The following is a 24612-nucleotide window of genomic DNA, read 5'->3' on the forward strand; positions in this document are numbered from 1 at the left end:
CTGCAGCTCCAGTACCTGATAGTGAGGAGAGCCGTTTTGTGGGGAAAGTCGTGGCACCAGAGATGATATCCTAAAAATGCTGGTGACGAGACCCTCAACAATGTCATAGAAACCCCCCTTCACGCCAGACTCCAGAGACGGATAGAAAACTAGGTCTGGGATGGCTAGACTCAGTTGTGCTTCAAATATTGGGGTAAGTCCTGCCTTACACTCTGAAAAACACAGAAAACAAGCAAACAAAACAAAGAGTGGATAAAATGGACAAAGTAGAGGACTGTTTTAAAAGCATCCAGACCAATGCTTTCCTTTAGATAAGCTGCTAGACTGTAGGAAAATGGAAATGTAAAATTTGTTTACATCCCATACAATGTGAGGGTGATAGTCTTGCAGTGCTTCTCAATGGGGGAACCACTGACATTTGAATAGGCCAATTCTGGTGCAGGGCTCTCCTGGGTACTGCAGGATATTTACTTTGCTTGTCTTCACGGAGTACATCCTAGTGACAGATCAGCCCAAGCCTCTCTCCTTCCACATTCTCAAATGCCTCTTGGGTGACAGTCCAGCCTCTGGCTGAGAAGAGATTGATTTGTTGTTTATTTTTATTTATTTATTTATTTTTTGAGATGCAATCTGGTTCTGTCACCCAGGCAGGAGTGCAGTGGCACAATCTCGGCTCACTGCAACCTCCACCTCCTGGGTTCAAGCGATTCTTCTGCCACAGCCTCCTGAGTACCTGGGACTACAGGCATGTGCCACTGTGCCCGGCTAATTTTTGTATTTTTAGTAGAAATGGGGTTTCACCATGTTGGCCAGGCTGGTCTCAAACTCCTGACTTCGTGATTCACCCACCTTAGCCTCCCAAAGTGCTGGGATTACAGGCATGAGCCACCGTGCCCAGCCAAGATTTCAAAGTCCATTTCTTGGAAGCAGCTGATTTCTTCCTAGGCACAAGCCATGTCATGCCACTGATCACTCTAGGTGAATGGGGGCAGGCTTGTCAACGATGCACAGACACGAACCACAAAGAGAAATTACAATTCTGCCTATTCTGCTCCTTATCCTTTTCTAAGAAATAATTTATTGCTGTGGTCCTGTAGTGATAAAAATTTTAAAAACAGTATGAATAATTAACAAATCCTTGATTACTTACTAGGTCAACTTGCCTTGCTAAATTTAAATCAAAATACAACGCAGAGCAAGATGTTCCAGGTACAAGATATATGCTTAAAGTTTTTATCAATAACCACTTATTTTTATATGACTTTTCAATTGTAGTTATATTTAGGAGCCTGTTATGGGCTGAATACTGTGGGTGGCAGAAACTGTTCACTGAAATCCATTGTTGTCTTCTTCCCTTGAAATAGAGTAATAACTGGGATTTGACCAGATTTCCCAGCCCTGCTTGCAGACAGGTGTGGCAACGAAATTTCCTCACCAATGGATGTAGGACAACATGATGGTGCCACTCGTGGGCTGGGACTCTTGAGACTGCAGGTGACCCTTCTCTGTACTCAGTCTCTTTCTCCTCTACCAGACTACAGCCTGGACATGGCAGTGAGTCAGCTCAACTGCAGAAATGAGGACAAGGCCCTGAAGAATGGTGGAGCCACAGGACAGAAGGAACCTACCCACCAAACTGGAACACCCACCTTTGACTCTTTCAGGGGTAGACTTCTCTGTCCTTGAAACCATATTGTTGATGAGTTTTTGTTACCACAGCTTAGCCATTCACCCTAAGTAAAATACTGCAGTATACTCAAAATACGTAAGAATAGGGCCTTGCCTTCAGAACTGGAGGGATGACAAATTCACATTACTGGACTCGGGAGAGTCCCAATATTTAACTTAAGGGAACACAAGATTGGACTCAGGAAAGTCCCAATACTTAACTTAAGGGAACATAAGTTTACCAATAACAAAGTAACTATACTACTATAAGTTTATAAAGTGGTATAGTTTATAAAAACTACTATAAGTTTATAAAACAGTATAGCTTATAAAATCACCTATAATTTGCTATAGGTACTCATGACATATTCTGTATTAATATACATATTATGTACTTATAAATTAATAGATAAGGTTGCATATAGTTTACAGAATTCAAAAGACTTGAAAGAATGTTTTAACTATATGAGATTTTTTGCCCCATATGTTGACATGGGACTATAATCTCTACACTGGATGTAACACCAATGTAATTATCATCCAAAGCAGATTGTCCTGGTTCCACAATCTTGGTGCATGTAAATCATTTTACTAGGTAAGAGGAGGAGGGACATTTCTCTATTGAGTGGGAAGCATACAACCTATGCAGGGTTTGGGTTGAGAGATGACAGGGAGACCAACCCAAACCTTGGGAATGCCCTCAACAATGTTATAGAAACCCCTGCTCTGATCTGGACTCCAAAGGTCAAAGAAGTCTATTCTCCTCCAGGTTAACAGTCCAAGGTGAATGTTCCAGTTTGGTGGACAGGTTCCTTCCATCCTGTGACTCTACCATTTTCCAGGGCCTTATCCTCATTTATTGACACAAGCAGACAAAATGGTAAGGTGGACCTAGGATGAAAAAGCCACTTAACTGAGCCACTGCAAGGGGTCACCATGATTTTCTTCTCAGAGGCCCCTTTAGGCTCCTTTACTTCCCCTTAGACAACCAGTGTCTTTTAAATTTTATCTATAGTGCTTCAGATCAGGCAGCTGATAAATTTAGCTCCTGCCCTTTCAAAGGAGAATTTGAAGGGCCTCTATATTGTGAAGAAAATGTGTTCCTCTGTCCTCCTATTTCCACAAAGGGAAGGAAACTTTGGTAATCTTGGAGAGAGACTGCCATCTCTTTTCTCCATCCCCTGGTCCCACTCTGTCCTTCCCACAGGTGGGCACATGGCACATGAGACAGCCCAGATCAGAAGAACCAGTGAGCCATTGGTCAAGGATGGAGTCATTTAGGCACCATTTCTAGTGCATTGCCTGTACCCAAGTATGGTTGGGGTGTCTTCCTAGTTTCTCTACGGAGGGCTTAGTGATGAAGCCCCCTGAACCTCCAGCATTAGAGGAGGCTTGGTCAGTTCACTAAGGTGAACACCACCAGTGCTGGTCCATAGGAGCCAGTTGTGCAGACTTGGTGCCCGTATTCCATGCCCCATTGGCTTATTGCTCCCAGGCTCCAGAAGATGATCTCCTACATTGCTAACTATGCTGGGTTTCCTGAGTCCTGTTGTTGATTTCCTTAGTTTGGAGCACCCCTGTATCCTGCAAGCAAAGACCATGCCTCACACCTCACCCATTCTACCTATCAAGACCATGGGGATGGCCATTGGGGCTACACTCAGCGTTGGGCCTTGCTTCTCTCTGGATTTTCAACCTAGGTATCTGCAGGTAGTCTCTTTAGTGGGCTGGATATCTGGACACTGGCTTTGGACTATGTATTTTACATCAGTATTTCATTTCGATCCTTGAGTTTTAAAAACTCTCGTCTTACTTCCATCCTCTAGCTTCAAAATATTTACCTCTGCCTTTCCATTTTGACAAATCCTTCTATAAGCTCTTTGCTAAGCAACTCAGAATCTGCCAGAACGTGAAGGTTTAATTCAACTTTTAGTCCTGAACTCTTCTGCCCTGTCGATCTCATCATTTACTAGTCAAGGTTAGCCCTTTCTGTATCTTTCACTCTGTGTACCTTACCCCAGTTTATCCACTACAAATTCAAAGCCTTTAACTATTTTTTAAAAGCTTCAAAGAATGCCCATTCTGTTCTACACATTTCTTTTTCTTCTGAAAATTACCTCCTCCCGTTTCTTGTGTGACTCTTTTACTCAGAAAAACTTCTGTTTCTTCCATTTAACCTGGTGGACACAATCTCCTTGTGTTCTCAAAGGCTACAGAGATAAAGTACATGAAGCTTGAAGGCACAGAATGTACCCCACCCATTGCCATAAGTCAAGCTGGGATGAAGCCTTCTGCCTTCATTACTAACAGTGCTTCCTGCTTCTTAACTTGGTCACTCCTCTTTACTGAAGCTTGATTTCGAGTGAATTCACTTTTATGCTTTTGCTATGTGCATCACTATCTTACAGCCTGGTTTATTATCTAATTTTAAGCATCAGAAATCTTTGTCTTTGAACAATTTAGAAGTTCAGTACCTTTTCTATTTTCCTGTGCATCATTCACAAAAAGTCAACAACGTTTTGGGAAAAGTCACAGAGCACTCAGCTGCTCTTCAATATAACTCAACAAATGTTACTGTCATTATCTTTCCAATAATAACCCACATCCATAAGCCAGTAAGTACCAGTATTTTCCAGGAGATACTTGAGGGAGCACTCAATGGCAAGAAAGAATCCATTCAGCAACATATTGTCAATAGAGTTAACATATGTCTTCCAGCTATTGGAGGTTGGGTCTGCTGAAAATAGACCCAGGTTTTCCTATAAAAGGAAGAAGAAAGGATATAAACCTTGTTTAATAGCATGAAAAAACTGGTAATCAACGGTCAAAATAAAAACAACACATGGAGAAAAAAATTCTCTTGTGGAGGATTTGCTATTACATGTGTATCAAATCCACTCTGCCTAACGAGTATTACCATTGATTGAAAGGAAGGCAAAGTTAGTCCATGACGGGAATATAGGGGTCAACCTGTCCCTGAGGAAGGAGGATGGGGTTGGCCCAGCTCCTCAGAAGCAATGCTGATGGATGCAATGTGTGTGCTTCCTAAGTGCTGGTTGATATACTGTGGAAGAAGCTGCATCAGGGCAGAAGTGAGGGTAGGCAGAGGAAGGAATTCTAAGGGTAGACAGTATTAAGATTCAAGGCTTAATAGAAATTTCAGGTTCAAAGAAGCAAAGCATTTTCTGGTTAATTCTTAGAAATGAGCTGAAGTGTTTTGCAGGTGGCATTCAATACTACTGAATGATTTAGAAAATGCATACAAATAAATAAAAAATGTTTCTCCCTCTTTCTCTCTCTCTCGCTCTCTCTCCCCCGTCCTTCCTCCCTGCCTGCTCTTTTACATGATACACTCTTGACCTATTGGCGCCCAAACATCCCATGGTAACAAGGTTTGGGTTTAAAGGAAAGGAAGCCTAAATGCTCAGCAATGCCAAGTACAGACATCCCATTTACTCTTTGTAATTTGCAGTATTAACACTTTTTACAGCAACTTTCCAGTTATCTAATATCTTCAGAGGAAGCAGAAACTAACTTGCAGAAGTAACTCTTCTAGATGACTCATATTTACCCCTTCAGGATATACTGCCATGTTATAAATCCCCCCAGATTTAAACAGTCTCATGATCCTGCTTTTAGGTAACATAACTCTACAATTTCTAAGATGCAATACCTATACCTTTCTTTCCTAAGTAGACTTAAGATGTTCTTCATGACTTAAAGTCTATCATCATGCAAATCACAACACCATGACAAGACAGAGTTGCTATCAGGTGTTAAGATGCATATGCTTGTTTGCTTCCACATTAAATCACTGCTAGTGTTTATGACTGCTTTGTATAATTGTTCTATCTTCTCTGACTCTCAAGCTATCAATATAATATCTATATCCTTCACCTTTGTTCACTGCCTCAAATCTACTGCAGTCTAAGAAACAAATGTGTTGGAATATTCTATGAAGTAGGAAGAAATAGTTCAGGTTTCTGATTTTAACCACAACAGAAGAGAGTGAGATTGTACTTGCTCTTCTTCTGCAAACAAACACAGAACTGATTATAATAAAAGAATTAATTTGTTTGGGTAACTGGATAACAGACAGAACAGGAATGTGATCTTTGAAAGAAGGGACATACTCAAGGTGAGCCGCACCACCACCTGGCTTTCTACCCAAAGGCCCTTTTCAAACTATGGCATAGGTTAGTGGAGCTTAGTTACAGCATCCCTGCTGATAGGCAGAGATGACAGAATTTGGAGTTTGGTGCTGCTGTAGTGGCTGGGTCTTCTTGAGTCTGACTGAGGAATCAGCTACATATGTTTAGAGCAAGCCTCTGTAAGATCTGGTAAGAATAGTTGCAGAGGGCTCTAAGCTGAATGGAAATTATGTAGGTTATATAGTGTTGGAAGATGTTAGGGTTCTATCAGAAATAATGAAGCAACCTTGCAGATAACCCAGGAATTCAGTTGAGACCCTGGAAACACCATAAGTTAGAACTGCTTGATCCCAGAGTAAGTCCTCTTTAGATCCTTAAAAAGTGAGCCTCAACAGGATCAAAGTGATCCATCAGTAAATTAGTGGCCCGCCAAAATAAAAATCAAACTCTTTAAAGGAAAAAAGTCCGGATTCTCAAGTGGCATTCAAGTGGCCTCTAACATGTTTAGCACATAGTAAAAAAATTACTAGACATATAAAGAAGCAGAAAAATGTGTCATTTAACCAGGAGAGAAAACAGTCACTAAAATCAGATTCAGAAAATAATCTGGGTAGGTCTCTGACTTCATAGTTGTCATACTAACCCTAGAAAGCCTACTCATTAAACCTATTTTATGTGAGAGAAAATTAAACTTCTGTCCCATTAAAAAAGAGAAAAGAAATAGACTCAGAAAATAACATAGATATTGAAATTAGCAGATAAGAACATCATAATTTCACAAAATTCAGTGAAAAAGAGTTTCAAGAAACTTACAAACTCCAAGCATGAAGAACACAGTGAAAACCAACTTAGGAATATTATTGCTATGCTGAAAAAATATCAAAGATTAAAAAGAATCTAGTAAAATCAGCCTGAGATAAATAACACATTACATATAGAGAAACAAAGATTCAAATTATGACTGGCTTCTTATAAGAAACATTGGAGAGTAGGAGATAATGAAATAACTTCCAAAAGAAAAGCAAAACTATAAACACGATTGTGTACCCAGTGAAACTGTCCTTTAAAAACAAAGATGAAACAAGGACATTTTTAGATAAACAAAGACTGAGAGAATATGTCATAAGCAGACCTGAACTTGAAGAAATACTAAATAAATTTCTTCAGGCTTGAAAGAAATAAACCCAGATGGTAATTTATATCTGTAAAAGGGAATAATAAGCCTGAAGATGATGAGTATGTGGCTAAATAGAAAACACTGTAAATATTTTTTCTTAAATTTTAAAAGTAAAAACTATAACACTGCATTGTGGGGCTCAATATGCATATTAATAGATACCATATATTTTACTATTAATATATATTATGTGCGTGTGCATATATATAAATATCTCACACAACAGTACAAAAAATAGGTGAGAGGTTAAATTACACCACACTTTTGCAAGGTTTCTGTAGGAAAAGTCTAAGTAGATTGTGATAAGCTGAAGATACATACTGAAACCTAGAACAACCACTAGAATTGTAATGCAACAAGGTAAAGCTGATATGCCAATTGAGACATTAAAATAGAATTCTAAAAAAATATACAATTACCCAACAAGCAGGTCAGAATGGAAGAGGAGAGGAACAAAAAAGCAATGAAGCACATAGAAAACAAAAAGCAAAATTTAGTAGAGCTAAATTCAACCATACAAATACTTACAGTAAATATAAACAGTCTATGCATTCCAATTAATAGGCAGAGTTGTCAGACTTAGAAAAGTAAATTTGTATTATATGCTGACTATAAAGACAAGAAATTTCAATCCAAGAAACAAATAGGTTGGAGGTAAAATGGTGGGAAAAGATGTAAAGTACAAAATTTAAGAATAATGAATCAGAAAAGAAAGGCTATATTATTATCAGAAAAAAGTAGACTTCAAAACAAGAGGGTATTGTTAGAAGTAAAAAGGGAATTTCATAATGATAAAATGGTCAATTAATCAGGAAGTTGTAACAATTATAAATGTGATAAAATGTTACACATTTATAATAATTATAAATGTGATAAAATGTTACACATTTATAATAATTATAAATGTGATAAAATGTTACACATTTATAATAATTATAAATGTGAAATTTATAGTTATTATAACAGAACTTAACAGAACTTCAAACACATGACAAAAAAATTTAACAGAACTAAAATTGAAATAGACAAATCCAAAATTGTAAGTGGAGATTTTAACACTCTACCTTCAATAATTGATAGAACAAATAGCCTGCAAAAGATCACAACAATGCTATCAATTGCTTTGAATGAATTCATATTTATAGAACATTGCCCCCAACAAAAGAAGAATAAACATTATTGTCAAGTCTCCAAGAAACACTCAGTAAGATAGACCATATTCTGGGACATGAAACAAGTCTCAGCAAATTCCCAAAAATTGAAAGCTTACAGAGTATCTTCTCTGAGCACAATAGAATTCAATTAGATATCAATTTTTAAAGATATCCAGAGAAGCTCTGAATATATGGAAATTAAACAACAAACTTCAAAGTGACCATTGAGTAAAAGAAGTTATAACAAGAGCTGGGCATGGTGGCTCACATCTGTAATCCCAGCACTTTGGAAGGCCAAGGCGGGTGAATCATTTGAGGCCAGGAGTTCAAGACCAGCCTGGCCAACAGGGCAAAACCTCATCTCTACTGAAAATACAAAAATTGGCTGGGCATGGTGGCACATCCTTGTAATCCCAGCTATTTGGGAGTCTGAGGCACAAGAATCGCTTGAACCTGGGAGACAGAGTTTGCAGTGAGCTGAGACAGCACCACCGCACTCCAGCCTAGGGGACAGAGCAAGACTCTGTCTCCAAAAAAAAAAAAAAAAAAAAAAGAAAAAAAAAAGAAAAAAGAAACATTTAAAACAGAATAATAATACAAATGAGGTAGATCAAGTTTGTGGAATGGAATTAAAGCACTCCTAAAAGGGTAACCAGTATCATCAGATGCCCATATGTGAAAGAAAGGCTTAAAATCAAGACCCTAAGTTTAGGCCTTAAGGGGCTAAAAACACATAAGCAACTAGCCCTAAAACAACTTGAATGAAATAATAAAAAGCAGAAATTAAAAAATTAGAAAATAAATGAATAGAGAAAATTAGCAAAGTCAAAATTTGGTTCTTTGAAAAGATTTATAAAAGAAAAAGAAAAAAACTCTAGCAAAACTGACCAAGAAAAACAAGTCACAAATTGCCAATATTAGGAATGAAAAAGGATGCAGCACTACAGCTCCCACAGACACATAATGTTGGGGTGATCAGACCAAACACCAGGTCATGGTGCCTACGAAGTCCAGCGGAGTCAAAGGAATGAGACAAGACAAGTTAAGAGTACAAAGCGTGGGTCCAAGGGGCCAACGTCAGTTTGGAATCTGCGAAGGCCCCGAGCTCTGGGAGCCCACACTATTTATTGGTAATCAAACAAAGCAGCAGGTGGTGAGGACGTGTGGATGTTGGGGTGGACAGGTGAGGACGTGAGGATAGAAAGGTAGTGGTGCATCAAGTGTAGCTGTGATGGTTTAGCATATGCTCCACTACTTGAGATAAGGGAGAACAGGTTCTTCTAATTCAAGACACAATCAATTTATGATCTTGCGAGAGCAGGGAGCAACGGGCCAGTGAGTCTGGACACATTCCAGAGGCTACAAGGGGTTTTATGCCCTGAGCCCTGGGTTCTCTCCAAGCCACAAGGGGTTTTACACCTGAGCTTAGATTGTAGTGTGGCAAGGCAGCCTTCCACCCTTTGGCACAGAGCTTGATGTTCCATAGGCCACAAGGGGTTTTAGACCCTGGAACCAGGACGCATTCCAAGACTCTTTTACAGACAAGCAAGCCCTGCCTCAGCTCTTCTGCCAACACATAATGATAACAAAAAATAATTATGAACAATTTTTTTTTTGCCAGTAACCTTTATAACTTAGATAAAATGAAAACGTTTGTTGAAAAAAACAACTTGCAAAAACTAATAAAGGTATGAGGCAAAAAATGTAAATAGTCTTTCATCTACCAAAGAAATAATTATTAAACACTTTCCCCAAAAGAAACATCCATGTCCAGAAGTATTCCCCGGTGACTTCTATCACACATTTAAGGTTGAGTTAAGACCAACCTTCCACAAACTTTTCCAGAAAATAAAAGAGGAGATGCTTCCCAACTCATTTTATAAGGTTAGCATAATCTTAACACCAAAACAAAAACATCAAAAGAAAATAAAAGTGGAAGATAAATGTCATTCTTAAACACATGAACAAAAATCTTTTAAAATTATCAAATCAAATTCTATAATACATAAAAAGATTAATATGACACGACCGAGTGCATTTATTTCAGAAATGCAAAGTTGGGGTCAACACTAGAAAAAAAAAAAAAAAAACAATGTGCCCATTAACAGAGAAAAGGAGCAAAAATTATATAACCACCTCAGGAGATGCAGAGAAATCATGTGATAAAATTCAACGTGTAATCATGATGAAACTCTTTTAGCCAAGTGGGAATAAAAGGGGTCTTCCTGTGTCTGATAAGGAACATCCACAAAACCCTACAGCTAAAATTTTAATGGTGAATTACCAAATGTGTCTCCACATAATTGGAAATGAGGCGAGCATTTCTACTCTCACCACTTCAACGTTATACTGAAGGTTCTAGCCAGAGCACTAAGGCCAAACAGAAAAACAAAGACATAAAAAATTGGAAATAAAGAGGTAATACTGTCTCTATTTGCAAATGACTTATTTATATAGATCATCATCCTAAATTTACAAGGCAATTACTACATCTAATAATTTCAGAAAGATCACAGAATATAATATCAAAACGTAAAACTCAATGACACTTTTATACACTACCTGATAGTAATTGGAAAATAAAATTAATAAAACAATTCCATTTATTGTAGAACTGCAAACACAAAAAACTTAGTGCTAGATTTAATGGAAAATATGTGAGACTTCTACACTAAAAACTACAAAGCATTGCAGAGAAAAATTAGAGACTTAACTAAGTGAAGAGATATGCTGTGTTCATGAATTGCTATATTCAATATTGTTAAAAATCTTCATTCTCCTCAAATTAATCTACAGATTTAATGTAATCTCAATCAAAATCACATCTAGCTTTTTCCCCCCTAGAAAATGGCAGGCTGAATCTAAAATTTATGTGAATATGTAAAGAATTTATACTAGTCAAAATGATGTTGAAAAGGAAAAACTAAGTTGCAGGACATATAGTACCTGATTTCAGACTTATTAATAATCAATTTTCTCTTGATCAATAATCAAGAACAAGTGGCATTGGTATTTTCTAACATATATATTTTATATTACTATTTTATACAATTAATCAATTTTCAACAAAGATGCCAAAAAATTCAAAGGGAAAGTTATTTTTAACGGTATGGGAGCAAGCAGATGTTAATATGGAAAATAATGAGTTCAACTCCTACAACCTCCTAAACAAAAATTAATTCAAGACAGGTGATACTCCTGAATAAAAAAGTGAAAACTGTAAAGCTTCTGAAAGAAAAAACAAAAGAACGTCTTTGCAATCTTTGGGATTGTTAGTTTCCTTAGGACTCAAAAGTACCAACCACAAGAGGAAAAAAGGGAAATCGCATTTAAATCACATGAAAATTTAAAACTGTTTCTCATCAAAAGATATCAATAAGAAAATAGGTAAACCACCAATTTGGAGAAGATATTCACAATACATGTATCTGTCAAAAGATGTGTAACCAGAAGCTATAAAGGATTCCTAGAACTACAAACAATCCATTTAAAATGAGAAAAAGACTTAGACACTTTATAGAATAATTCATATAATTGGTCAATCAGCATATGAGAAAATATTCAGAAGTATAAATCTTCAGAGAAAGACAAATTAAAATTTCAGTGAGATACCAGCACACACTGACTAAAATGGTAAAAATTTAAAAGACCCACAGCACAAACCCACAATTTGGTGAAGAGGTAGAGCAACTGAACTTTATTACATTGCCACTGGGAGTATAAATTACACAATCACTTTTGAAAACTGCTGGGCTATTACTTACAAACATTGAACATATGCCTACTGATGAACCTGCAGTTCTCAAGAGAAATGAAAAAGTATGTCCATGGAATAACTTATGTCAGACTGCACATACAAGCTTTATTTATAATAGTCAGAAACCAAAAATAACTCAAAAACCATCATTAGGGGACTGGATGAACAAATTCTGTTATATTCATACAATGGAATTCTAGCAATAAAAAGAATTAGACTCGAAATAAATGCAACAATATGGATAAATCTCAATAACACTAGGCTAAGATTTAAAAAGGGCAGACACAAAAGAGAACATGCTACGTAATTCCATTTATAGGAAAAGACAAATCTGCTCTATATTGACAAAAAGCTGATCAGTGATTGAGGCTGGCAGGAGAACGGAGATGTATTGCCTGGAAAGAGGGACAGGTGAACTTTCTAGGGTGACGGCAAGTGTTCTGTATTGTGGTAGTTACCTGAGCGTATACATTTGTGAAACTCACCAAGCTCTATGTATACTTTTTGTCTGTCCATTGTGCTGCATGTATATTATACTACAACTTTAATAAATGAATAATCAGCTGTGCCCGAATATCCAACAGTGGGATGAGTTAGTCAAATCCTGGTGCATCCACACAATTAAACATTACACATGATATCATAGAAGAAGAATTAGTGACATAGACAGTTACTGGGTATGCTGTTTTAAAAATCAAGTTATAGCAAATCAGCAAGAACAGAACAAACAATCCCATCAAAAAGTGGGCTAAAGATGTGAATAGACAACTCTCAAAAGACAATAAACAAATGGCCAACAAACACATGAAAAAATCCTCAGCATCACTTATGATCAGGGAAATGCAAATCAAAACCACAATGCGACACCACCTGACTCCTGCAAGAATGGCCATAATCAAACAAATAAAAAAAAAATAGATGTTGGTGTGGGTGTGATGAAAAGGGAACACTTTTACACTGCTGATGGGAATGTAAACTAGCACAACCACTATGAAAAACAGTGTGGAGACTCATGAAAGAACTAAAAGTAGAGCTACCATTTGACCCAGCAATCCCACTACTGGGTATCGACCCAAAGGAAAAGAAGTCATTATATGAAAGAGATGGCACAGGCATGTTTATAGCATTACAATTTGCAATTGCAAAAATATGGAACCAGCCCAAATGCCCATCAATCAACGAGTGGATAAAGAAATTCTGATATATACGTGTGTGTGTGTGTGTGTATATATATATATATATACACACACACACTTGTGTATATATATATATATACACACACACACACACCTCCCACCCTTTCCCCCGAGTCCCCAAAGTCCATTGAATCATTCTTATGCCTTTGCCTCCTCATAGTTTAGCTCCCACTTATGAGTGAGAACATACAAGGTTTGGTTTTCCATTCTTGAGTTACTTCACTTAGAATAATAGTCTCCACTTCCATCGAGGTTGCTGCAAATGCTATTATTTCATTCCTTTTCATGACTGAGTAGCATTCCATGGCGCATGTGTGTGTGTGTGTGTGTGTGTGTGTGTATGGTGTGTGTATATATGTTAAATAACGTTTGATAATTTAAATATTTTTAGACAAAAACCACTGAACAGAAACTCCACGAACAGAAGAAATTATTGTATTTCTCTTCTCAATTTTTATCTTCTATCTATCTATCTATCTATCTATCTATCTATCTATCTATCTATCTATACGCATGCACACACCATGGAATGCTACTCAGCCATGAAAAGGAATGAAATAATGGCATTTGCAGCAACCTGGATGGAATTGGAGACCATTATTCTAAGTGAAGTAACTCAGGAATGGAAAACCAAACATTGTATGTTCTCACTCAAAAGTGGGAGTGAGAACTGCCTATGAGGAGGCAAAGGCATAAGAATGATACAATGGACTGTGGGGACTCAGGGGAAAGGGTGGGAGGGGGTGAGGGTGAAGACTACACACTGGGTACAGTGTACACTGCTTGGGTGATGGGTGCCTATGTACCAATTAGCAGAAAAAGATAAAAATTTCTTCTGTTCGTGGAGTTTCTGTTCAGTGGTTTTTGTCTAAAAATATTTAAATTATCAAAAGGCAAACATTATTTAAGGCCTAATTACTAAGCTTTGTATTTGACCTCAGGGACGTTTATGACTACCCTGGAGGTTGTGTAATATATCGGATAAATGCAGAGCTGCAGTCAGACAGTTCTGCCTCCTGTTAGCTGGGCAGCTATAGACAATTAATTTAACCTCTTTGTGCCTTCGCTTTCTCATCAATAAAATAATAATGAAAGTATCTGATTTTCATGAGAATTAAATGAAATGGACAGTGCTCAGGACAGTGCCTGGCACTGTGCGGTAGTGTATGGTAGATACTAGATAAATATCAACTACTATTATTGTGTTATAATAAGAATTATTATTAAAGTGTCTGAAATTTTAGAGACTTTTGTGGTAAGTATTTCGGCTTGTGGCCATTTTTGGTTATTTTCTGGTTGACCCCTGGATAATCAAAATGTTACAATATGTGTTTTTCTCTAGGTCACTGTGCTTGTCTCACTGATTTGGCAATTTAATTGTCTAAATTTTTTCTCATTCTGACTTTCAAGAGCATGGATTTGAGCATTTGTCATCATATAGATAGGTGATAGATCAATAATAGATAGATACATAAATGATAGATGGATGATAGATACATTTTAAACTTTTTTTTTTTTTTTGAGATGGAGTCTCGTTCGTCGCCCAGGCTGGAGTGCAGTCGCTTGATCTTGGCTCACTGCAAGCTCCGCCTCCCGGGGTTCACGCCATTCTCCTGCCTCAGCCTCCTGAGTAGCTGGGACTACAGGCGCCCGCCACCGCACCCGGCTAATTTTTTGTATTTTTGGTAAAGACAGGGTTTCACCATGTTAGCCAGGATGGTCTCTATCTCCTGACCTTGTGATCCGCCTGCCTAGGCCTCCCAAAGTGCTGGGATTACAGGTATGAGCCACCACGCCCGGCCAGATTTGAGACTTTTAAAATCTTAAGTAGTTTCTTGTTTTTGCCTGATGATTTTCTTCTACTTCAAAGAGGGGACTATATCTTACATTTTCTTGGTATTTGATATAGTGCCCAGGACAGCTATGGAAATACAGTTGATGGATGGATGGATGGGTGGATGAATGAACAGTCAGATGAAAGAAAGATGAATGAAAAGTAGGATGCCTGGGTTCTACAATAGCTACTGATTTACTGGATGTGGAGACAGAAGGGGTTAAAAATTTCATCAAATTGAGGGACTCTTTATCTCTCAAAGACAAAATTGGGGTAATTATCTTCTCTTAATTCTAGCAATCATTAGTGCTTAAGGCTCAACATTTTTATTGTGCTTCAAACCACAGATAATCCACAGACAACAGCTGTGATTCACTTGTGACTTTCCACAGAAGTCAACTTGTCAGACACTGCCCTGTGGCTACTTGTGTAAGGCTGGAGCTGGTGGCCATATTATAATCCTTCCCCATTGTTCACAAAGCAGCTTTGGTCTTTGATGATGGGGCATCAAGTTTCTGTGACCACTAATGCAGGGCAGAGCTTTACTGCCTGAAGTGCAGCACTCTGCATTTTTTCCTCTTATCACACACAGTTAGGGACACCGTGGTAGCCTTTCATTTCTTTAGGTTCTACGGAGCTGGGTTATAAGGATGATGCTGGAGGACCACACTAGGTTGTGTGGGCAAGCTGGGATGGGGGTGGTTAGTGCAGTGGATAATTTAGGATTCCACCCTTGTCATCTTCTTCTCTTCCCTTAGGGGCAGGTGTAAGACCGAAGTCATGTGACTATTAAGTGTTGCCATCGTGAAGATAGTAATCATTTCAACACATCGATACCAAAATGCAACTTTTCATTTGCCTTATCTATTAGCTTTAGTCTTTTGCTATCAGCTTAAACTTCTATCCTTGACTTCAGAAGACACTGCATTTATTGATTGTCCTCATTTTCCAAATCACTTACTGCACACAAACACTTTTTGATGCTTTCCCTAAACTTACTGTATGTGCGCCTGAGTGGCTGGGTTATTACCTGAACAAGGGCGTGGATCTTAAGGCCAGATTCCTTGATGAGATTGTAGTATTTTTCCATTCGATCATGCTGATCATCCAGAGAAAGAAGGGATTCTCTTTTTCCATCTTTTCTCTTAAATATTGGAGCCACCCATGTTTTCATGATGTTTTGGATCTCTTCCACATTGTCTTTAGTTTTCTGAATTCTTTGTTCAAGATCATGAATACTACTGGTGATTTGAGTGACATAATCACAAATGCCTGCTCCTCAAAAGAAATAGAATTAATTGAAACAGCCTGCAGTGGCACAGCTAAAGGGCTAGTTGCTATGAAATGTAGGGATTTAATACTTGCGAGTGTTATAAGACTTTTCTATACAGGTAACTTCATTATCATCAGAATATTCTCCCTCCTAGTTGTATTAAAAAGACAACCGTTACCATGATGCTGATTATGGAGGAAGAGAAAGGGGTAATGCTTACTTACCAAGCACACAAAAGTTGGCACAGCTGCTAGGGAATTCAATTTTATATCCAAATACCAGTGAGACTTGATGACCTTATTTGGGTTAATCTTTCTTTTCATGTTTTAAGCACTTGTATCATGTTAAATTTTGAAAATGTCTTTTCCTCTTGCACATGAACTAAAGTTCTAACTTGTTTAATATGGCATTCTAAGATTTTCATGAATCAACTGTAATCCTTTTTTTTTTTTTTTCCAAACTTTAACCCTTCTGAGGACCCTAGTTCGAATTAATCTCCCTCCCCTGTGATTCCCTCCTGTGATTCTGTCCTGTGAATCCCTCTCCTGTGATTGGTCACACTTTAACTCTATGATGGCTTTTCATGAAAGTCATCATATGGCTCCGTATAACTTAGGTTGTATATCTGTCTGTTGTCCCCACTAAATGTGAGCTTTTTGAGGGTAGAGACCGTGTCCCATACACCTCAAATCTCTCTAGTTTGTCACACAGTATCCTGCACGTACTAATCAGCCAATGAAAGTATACTGAATTGAGAGATACCAGAGAAGTCAATGCATACTGCTTTAAGATGTTTACAATCTAGTCAAGAAAATTAAATAACAAAGATAATATAGTAAGAGCTCTCACTCGTGGAGCAACCCAATATATGCTAGAGACTGTAGGAGATCTTATGCAACCTCTGAGCCTCCCAACATGCACGGCAGCAAGGTTTTCTAAATTTACCAACTATATCCATAGAGAAGAAAGAAAAGGAATACCAACTCTTTTTGCCTTCTCTGCTTGGATATGTGTCAAAGGAGAAGACAGACTTATGTTTCAAACCCAAATAAGATTGCCAGGGAATAACTGGAGGTTCTACGAACTTTATTAGATCCTCGAATCTCCATGTTTTTGTCAGACTTCAGATGGTGCCGTTACCTTCTGTTTTCCAGTTCAAAGTCTCCTCTGCTGCTCTGAGGCAGAGATCAATATTTTGCAGCTCTTCCTCCACTAATGGAAATTCTACCTCCAGCAGAGTTTTCATAACCTTATTGTACCAATTTGCCATCAACTCCAAATTAGCCACAAGCTGCCGATAGAAATCCCTGGAGGAGAATATGGCTGCTGCTGTCTCAGGGATGTGTGTCATCTCTCTGGCTTCAAGATAGTTCATTTCTTTCAGCACTGAAAGCAGCTGGAGAAAAGAAGCAATACAAGTGTCTGTCGTTCAGTGACAATGAATAATCTGCAGCATTGGTCAAGGACTGGACAATCCCAGGAGGCCCAAAGATCTTCTGGGTCTCTTCTTAAGTTCTGCTCCTATCAGTTTCTTAAATCTAGTCTCAGAAAAGGAAAATCAAGTATCAGGTAGAAGGAAGATGTCTCTGACAGAAACAAGGCTCCTAAATCTGTAGATCATAAAGAAGAGGAAAACCTGAGAACAGAGGCAAGAGCGATAGCAGGGGAGGGCTCTGCCTTCTGTGCTTTGGGCAATGTGGCTGCAGAAATGATGGGCTTATGCTGGCCCAGCCAGTTCCCGATCAAGGGTGGTGGTGAATCATCTGGCCTGGGCTACCAACATTCATGAGAAGCCTCAAGTTCAGACTTCTGGCATTCTCTCCAAATGAAACAGTCATAGTGAGACGCTGGCAGGATTGAGAGGAGGTGCCCATAATAAAACTTTAGTTATTCAATGTAATCATTTGGAATACCCCACAACTTCCGTAACCCTCTGCTGGCATTTCCTTGTGTCTTAACATGCTAGGGGTTCAGGAAATGGAACTCATCCAGGCTGCTCCGAACTTCTGTGGGGTCCCAAATTTAGCAGCAACTGAAGAAGTGAGAAACCAAGCAGAAAGAGTCCAATGAAAGAACAGCATTTCCAGGCACCCTCTTCTTCATCCTTCCCTATTTATTGATGTTCCTATCTGAACCCATGAGGACTGATGGGCATAGGTACAGGTGATGAAACAGATGGCCCCAGGTTCTCCCTATCTCCCCCTCATATAAAGACACCTGGCTCCTAGCTCTCCTTCCAGTGCTCTGGGCCAATTCTTTATTGCGAGAGGCAAACCCTAGTCAGCATTCAGACAAATGCTAACCACTTTTTGGGGAAATGGGCTCAGTCTTCTAGTTTTCTTGGAAGTAAGCTCAAGACAGATACTAAAACTTTAACTGTAAAAAGTGAAAAGAAAATAATTAAAAGAAAAGATCTGGGGCTATTAATATAATAGGAAAGTAGAGAAAGTCATTCCAAACATAAAACCACAAAATAAAACATAAAAATTTTTGGGCATAAAATATCAACATAAAATGGCCAACATATTTGGCCATTTAAACTGGCAAAATTTTTGGAGCAGATTTTTTAGTATCTGTCACATATTTCCTGAGTATCCTAACAAATTCACAGGAAGAGAGGGCACTTCTGCTAGCCAATGGGCAAAGGACATGAACAAGCAATTCAAAGAAGAATAAATATACATGAGTAATGAACACATGATAAAAATTCAAATTTACTAGTAATTAAATAAACACAAATTGAACAACATTGAGGTTTTTTTTTTTTTCGTTCAACAGTCTGGAAACTATTTGAAGAAATGAACAATATCTTTTTGGCGGGAAAATGACTGAGTTCCATCTTTCTAAAGAACAAGTTGATAGTATGCATGAAAAGTCTCAAAATGGGAATGCCCTTTAGCCCAGAAATTGCATTTCTGGACTTTTATCCCAGAGAAATAATCAAGAATGCATACAATAAAAACTAGGGATATTTGTTATAGCATTATTTATACCATGCTTTATCCAATTTAAGATGTCACCAGTTGTAAGATTCACTATTATTTTATATGCAACAAAACAAAAAAGAAAAACATGCAGTCTATTAAACTACAAACATGCCAATTTCAGAGATATAATTATGTAAAAAGAGGCCTCCTAGAATCCATGAAATACAGACTGATGAAACAGTAAAATATGTAAATGTCCAACAATAAGACATTTAAAATAATTTAAATGATTTACATAAATTTGAAAAAATTAACCTATACGATTCTTTTTTTTTTTTTTTTTTTTTGAGACGGAGTCTCGCTCTGTCACCCAGGCTGGAGTGCAGTGACCGGATCTTGGCTCACTGCAAGCTCCACCTCCCGGGTTTACGCCATTCTCCTGCCTCAGCCTCCCGAGTAGCTGGGACTACAGGCGCCCGCCACCTCGCCCGGCTAGTTTTTCTGTATTTTTTAGTAGAGACGGGGTTTCACCGTGTTAGCCAGGATGGTCTCGATCTCCTGACCTCGTGATCCGCCCGTCTTGGCCTCCCAAAGTGCTGGGATTACAGGCTTGAGCCACCGCGCCCGGCCGGCTAACCTATACGATTCTTATCTTGTCCCCAGAGGGGCAAATTTCTGATCATGTCCCTCTAGACTGAGAAGTGTGTCACTGTTCATTCTTAATAGCCCGGCTTTGGCCACATTGCTTGAAGTTGTATGTCAAGGGGTGACTGTGTTCTTCTTTGACTTGTTAAGCTTGTAGCTGTCCTCTATCAACTCACATTATAGTTTAGGTATTAATATTTATTCTTCCCCCACCTTTATCCTCTTGTTTCCCTCCTTTCCCTTCTATGGCCTGCAAACATCTATAAAGTGCGCCCTATGTGTTACACATTAAGGCAGATAAGGTCCTTGTCCTTGGAGTACATAGAGGCTGGTCCATCTTCAATGCAGGACTAAGTATGGTTATATACCAAGGACTTAATTATGATTTAGTAATATATCTTATACCAAGGATTTATCTCAAGGGCTTAATTACTATATTATAACATGGAGACTGTGGGCCTACTTGGTAATCCAGATATTCATCTCTTTGGGCATTTAATATTCAATATTGCTCACAGTGAATGCCAATGAAATTGATCCAAGGGGTTCAGTAAGTTAAACAGACTTATGTCTTGCCAAAGTGAAGAAATGAATCTTCCATATTCCTTGTTGACTTTGATTGCAGAGGAGGAAGCGATGTTCCACTTAAATTGCAATTTTCTTGAAAGATGCCAATATGCTATCAGCTTGGTTTTCAGCTCAATCTATAGTGCATTTCTGGAGCACATGCCATCAAGGCAGATGTAGGTGACTGCTGTTAGCTTAGTGTGACCAATACCGTTTTTTTCAACCTGAGTAATATTATTTTTGATACAAACTAACCTTTAGTTATCATTTTTCTCCAGCATTAAACTTTCTGTGGCTGCTGTGGTCCCCACTAGTCTTCCACCCTTCTGATCATCTAAAACAGTTTCTCAACCTCAGCACTATTGACATTTTTGGACTGTTGTGGTACACTTTCCTGTGCATTGCAGGATGTTTAGCAGCGTCCCTGGTATCTATCCACTAAATGCCATTGGCAATTCCACCTAGTTTGACAAACAAAAATGTTTCCAGGAGGACAAAATCACCACCAGTTGAGAACCACTAATCTAGAGTCTTATTTCCAAAGCCACTCCTCTGGGATTTACCATATGCCATCTAGTGAAGATACAATTTTGCATGTTAAGGTTGTGACCCCCAACTAGACCGTGGGTTCCTTGAGGGCAGGAGCCAAGTCTTATATGCCCTTGGTTGGCCCTCCAGCATCTAGTCAATGGCCTTCAGGCATGGTAAATATTCAAGGTAGGCTCAGTGGGCTATGTTTGTTACTACATGATTGGTGATCTTTTGTAGTGTTTCCTGTTGTGCAAAATCAAAGCAAATATATTGAGCAACCCTACTGAAAAACGTGAACATGGGCCACTTAATAAAACACTACAGCCACAGGATTCATCCCAGAAAAGAAATCCAGGGTACAAAGTATTTTGAGCATCTTTTGCATGGTCTTATAAAAAGTCTTTATGCTGGGAGGCTGAGGCAGGAGAATCACTCGAACCCAGGAGGCGGGGTTGTAGTGAGCTGAGATGGTGCCACTGCACTCCAGCCTGGGCGACAAGAGTGAAACTCCGTCTCAAAAAAAAAAAAGTCTTTATGCCTTTGAAATCAGCAGAATTCAAAGAAACTCTTCAGGCACCCAAAAGAGAGCTACTGTCAGCCGACTAACCTGTGGATTAAAGTTGACAGTGATCTCCTTCGTCTCTGGGTCACGTTTCAGAAGTGGTTGGGAAAGATTGTACTGTGACTTCTCTGATACTGTCCGGCACCAGTCCTCATAAAGTCTTGTCTCATACCTGCGAGGGTCAGAGACAACAGCCACCTCATAAGCCCCCTCTCAGCTCCCCAGTGCCTGGTCATAATCTGTGTTTAACATGAATTGAAGATACTACTAGTCATTGACCCAGCCAGACTGGGTCAGCTTCTGCAAGTAACCACAAATTTCTTTCTTTCTTTCTCTTTCTTCCTTTCTTTCTTTCTTTCTCTTTCTTTCTTCTCTCTCTCTCCCCCTCCCCCCTCCCTCCCTCCCTCTCTTCCTTTCTTTCTCTCTTTCTCTCTCCCTCTCTCCCTCCCTCCTTCCCTCCCTTCCTCCCTTCCTCTCTCTTTCTCCCTTTCTCTCTTTCTTTCTTTTCAGAGATAGAGTTTCACCCTTGCCGCCCAGGCTAGAGTGCAATGGTGTAATCTTGGCTCACTGCAACCTCTGCCTCCCAGGTTCAAGTGATTCTCCTGCCTCAGCCCCCCGAGTAGCTGGGATTACAGGCATGTGCCAACACGCCCGGCTAATTTTGTATTTTTAATAGAAATGGGGTTTCTCCATGTTGTTCAGGCTGGTCTTGAACTCCTGACCTCAGGTGATCCGCCTGCCTCGGCCTCCCAAAGTGCTGGGATTACACGCTTGAGCCACCGTGCCCGGCCGTAACCACAGATTTCTAAAGGTAGCATCGCTTAAATCACAGAAGAGAAGGAAGACCCCATGAGATCTTTTGGGGGGATAAGGAAGTTGTAATTAGTCTCAGTAAATGTTGGAAGAAGTTACTGGGGAAGATTTGCTGTCACACTAATCTTTATGTAGCTCATGGACGTTCATCATTTAGTAATTACACACTGACAGCACCTACCATGTGCTGGGCTTGGGGGATAAAAATGATGGATGAGTACCTGACAGTAAAGGCAGTTAATGGTGGGGATCGCAGGCGAGCAGATCACCCTGACACAGTGTAGCAAGTGCAATCCTAAAGAAATGTACAGCTGTAATCCCAGCACTTTGGGAGGCTGAGGCAGGCGGATCACCTGAGGTCAGGAGTTCGAGACCAGCCTGACCAACATGGAGAAACCCTGTCTCTACTCAAAAAAAAAAAAAAAAAAAAAAAAAAAAAAAAAAACATTAGCCAGGCATGGTGGCTCATGCCTGTAATGTCAGCTACTTGGGAGGCTGAGGCAGGAGAATCGCTGGAACTTGGGAGGCAGGTTGTAGTGAGCTGAGATCATGCCATTGCACTCCAGCCTGGGCAACAAGAGCGAAACTCCATCGAAAGAAAGAAGAGAGAGAGAGAGAGAGAGAAAGAGAGGAAGGAAAAGAAAGAAGGAAGGAAGGAAGGGAAAGGAAGGAAGGGAAAGGAAGGAAGGAAGGAAGGAAGGAAGAAGAAGAGAGAGAGAGAAGAAAGAAGAAAGAAAGAAAGAAAGAAAGAAAGAAAGAAAGAAAGAAAGAAAGAAAGAAAGAAAGAGAGAAAGAAAGAAATGTACAGGAAATCAGACACCTAATGGCAGTGGTGGAGGGTTGGGGATGATAAGGAGAATGTCAGGGAAAGTTTCATAGGAGAGGTGATGAAGGGACGCTTGCCTGAGTCTCAGAGGATAGCCAGAGGTTGGGTGGCAAAGGGAGAGTGAGCATTCCTGGCATGGCCAAAGGGTAGAGGTGAGAAACAGCATGCCTGAAACTGTGTGCTTGAAACAAGGATTACAGAGCATGGCAGAGGCTGGAGGTGGTGGTGAGGAGGCAAGGACCACCTCAGGGAAGACTCTTCATGTCATGTTAAAGAGGCTGTGAGAACCACTGCAAGGCCTCCCAGCTGGTGGTGGCTGTGGTGACATTATTGGATTTGGTAACAATGTGGGTACTCAGGGGGACAGATCTGGAGGCAGCAATGACTGTTAGGAAGCCACTGCAGCAGTTCGGCCTGGAGAAGTTCCAGTCTCTTGTGAAGACGCTGCTGTTGGAGACAGAGGAGTGGATGGACTTGAAGAAAGATTATTTTGGAGGTAAAAGGGGTGGAATGTGTGTTACTTGGCAGGTAGAGGTGCTGTTAATTAATCTGTCTGGAACAATGCCAAGTATAGTCACAATCATAATCGCAAGGGCCACCATTCTTCCCTCCTGAACCAGGAGAAAGAACAAATGGCAGAAGAAGGCAAAATAGTGGCTGTTTCTAGACCCTGAGCCCCCGAAAGACTTATTCAGCTTTAAAGCAGGAACAACTTTGAAGTCATATAAAATTTTCACTCTTACGCTTTATCCATAAAACGATGCAGGAAGGACTTTTTAAAACTTATTGTCTCTTTGCGCAGCATGCCTGTGCTTCTGCTGAGTAAGCAGCTGTTGCAGTTTTCCGTGACTCCCATCTTGGAGTTCCGTGAGTAGCACCCCACTCCTAGCTGTAGTTCACACTCCCAGCAAAACTGCACTGGAAAAGTATTTATGTCCAGAATAGAGCTGAATTCCCCAGAGACCCTAGGTGTGTGCAACCCGGAAATACAGTACTCACAAATATCACTGTTATAACATAAAACATAGAGTGATACTTCAGAGCCACTGAGGAATCTGCATAAACTCAGAGCTGCAGAAGACAGCGTGGAGGTTGTGCAATTTGCAGACCCACACAATCCCAGAAGTTGCTTACTTTTCTAGCAGTGAGAGCGTATCTTCATATTTTTGTTTCATTCGCTTTCCTTCTGCAGATTCCATGCAACTACTCGTACAAAAGAGAAAAAGTGACACAGAATTAGAAGAAGTTAAAATAATTATTCGAGGAACAAACTGCAGTCTCCAAAGAACAGCGTGAATAGCTCCTTGGCTGGTTTCCAAACAGCCCTGAAAGAGCCCTTCTTCTTCCCAAACATCTTACTCTGGCCACTGGAGGGCATCTGCACTTCCTGAAATGCAGGCAGCTCTGCAAGTGTCAGAGTTTCCTGCCTGCAGCTCCACCAGCACCCTCACCTAGCTGGGCCAGTCACGCGCCAGGTATGTGAGGGCCTTCAAAAACCTGAATAAAAGGGAAATTGAGATATGAAAAAATT

The 24612-nt window shown here is 39.5% G+C and overlaps 1 protein-coding gene across 1 annotated transcript in view; it reads right to left on the minus strand.

Moving 5' to 3' along the window:
- Window positions 1–24612, minus strand: part of DNAH9 (dynein axonemal heavy chain 9) — a 378462-nt gene that overhangs the window by 306438 nt on the left and 47412 nt on the right. The window contains exons 11-16 of the mRNA XM_010376130.2: window positions 24216–24284; window positions 21488–21614; window positions 17351–17606; window positions 15968–16209; window positions 4292–4427; window positions 16–212 (exon numbers count right to left, since the gene is read on the minus strand). Of these exons, the coding sequence (XP_010374432.2) occupies window positions 16–212; window positions 4292–4427; window positions 15968–16209; window positions 17351–17606; window positions 21488–21614; window positions 24216–24284 (1027 nt within the window). The remainder of the gene's footprint in view (window positions 1–15; window positions 213–4291; window positions 4428–15967; window positions 16210–17350; window positions 17607–21487; window positions 21615–24215; window positions 24285–24612) is intronic.

The sequence above is a fragment of the Rhinopithecus roxellana genome, chromosome 19 (genome assembly GCF_007565055.1).
Source record: "Rhinopithecus roxellana isolate Shanxi Qingling chromosome 19, ASM756505v1, whole genome shotgun sequence".
Lineage (NCBI taxonomy): Eukaryota > Metazoa > Chordata > Mammalia > Primates > Cercopithecidae > Rhinopithecus > Rhinopithecus roxellana.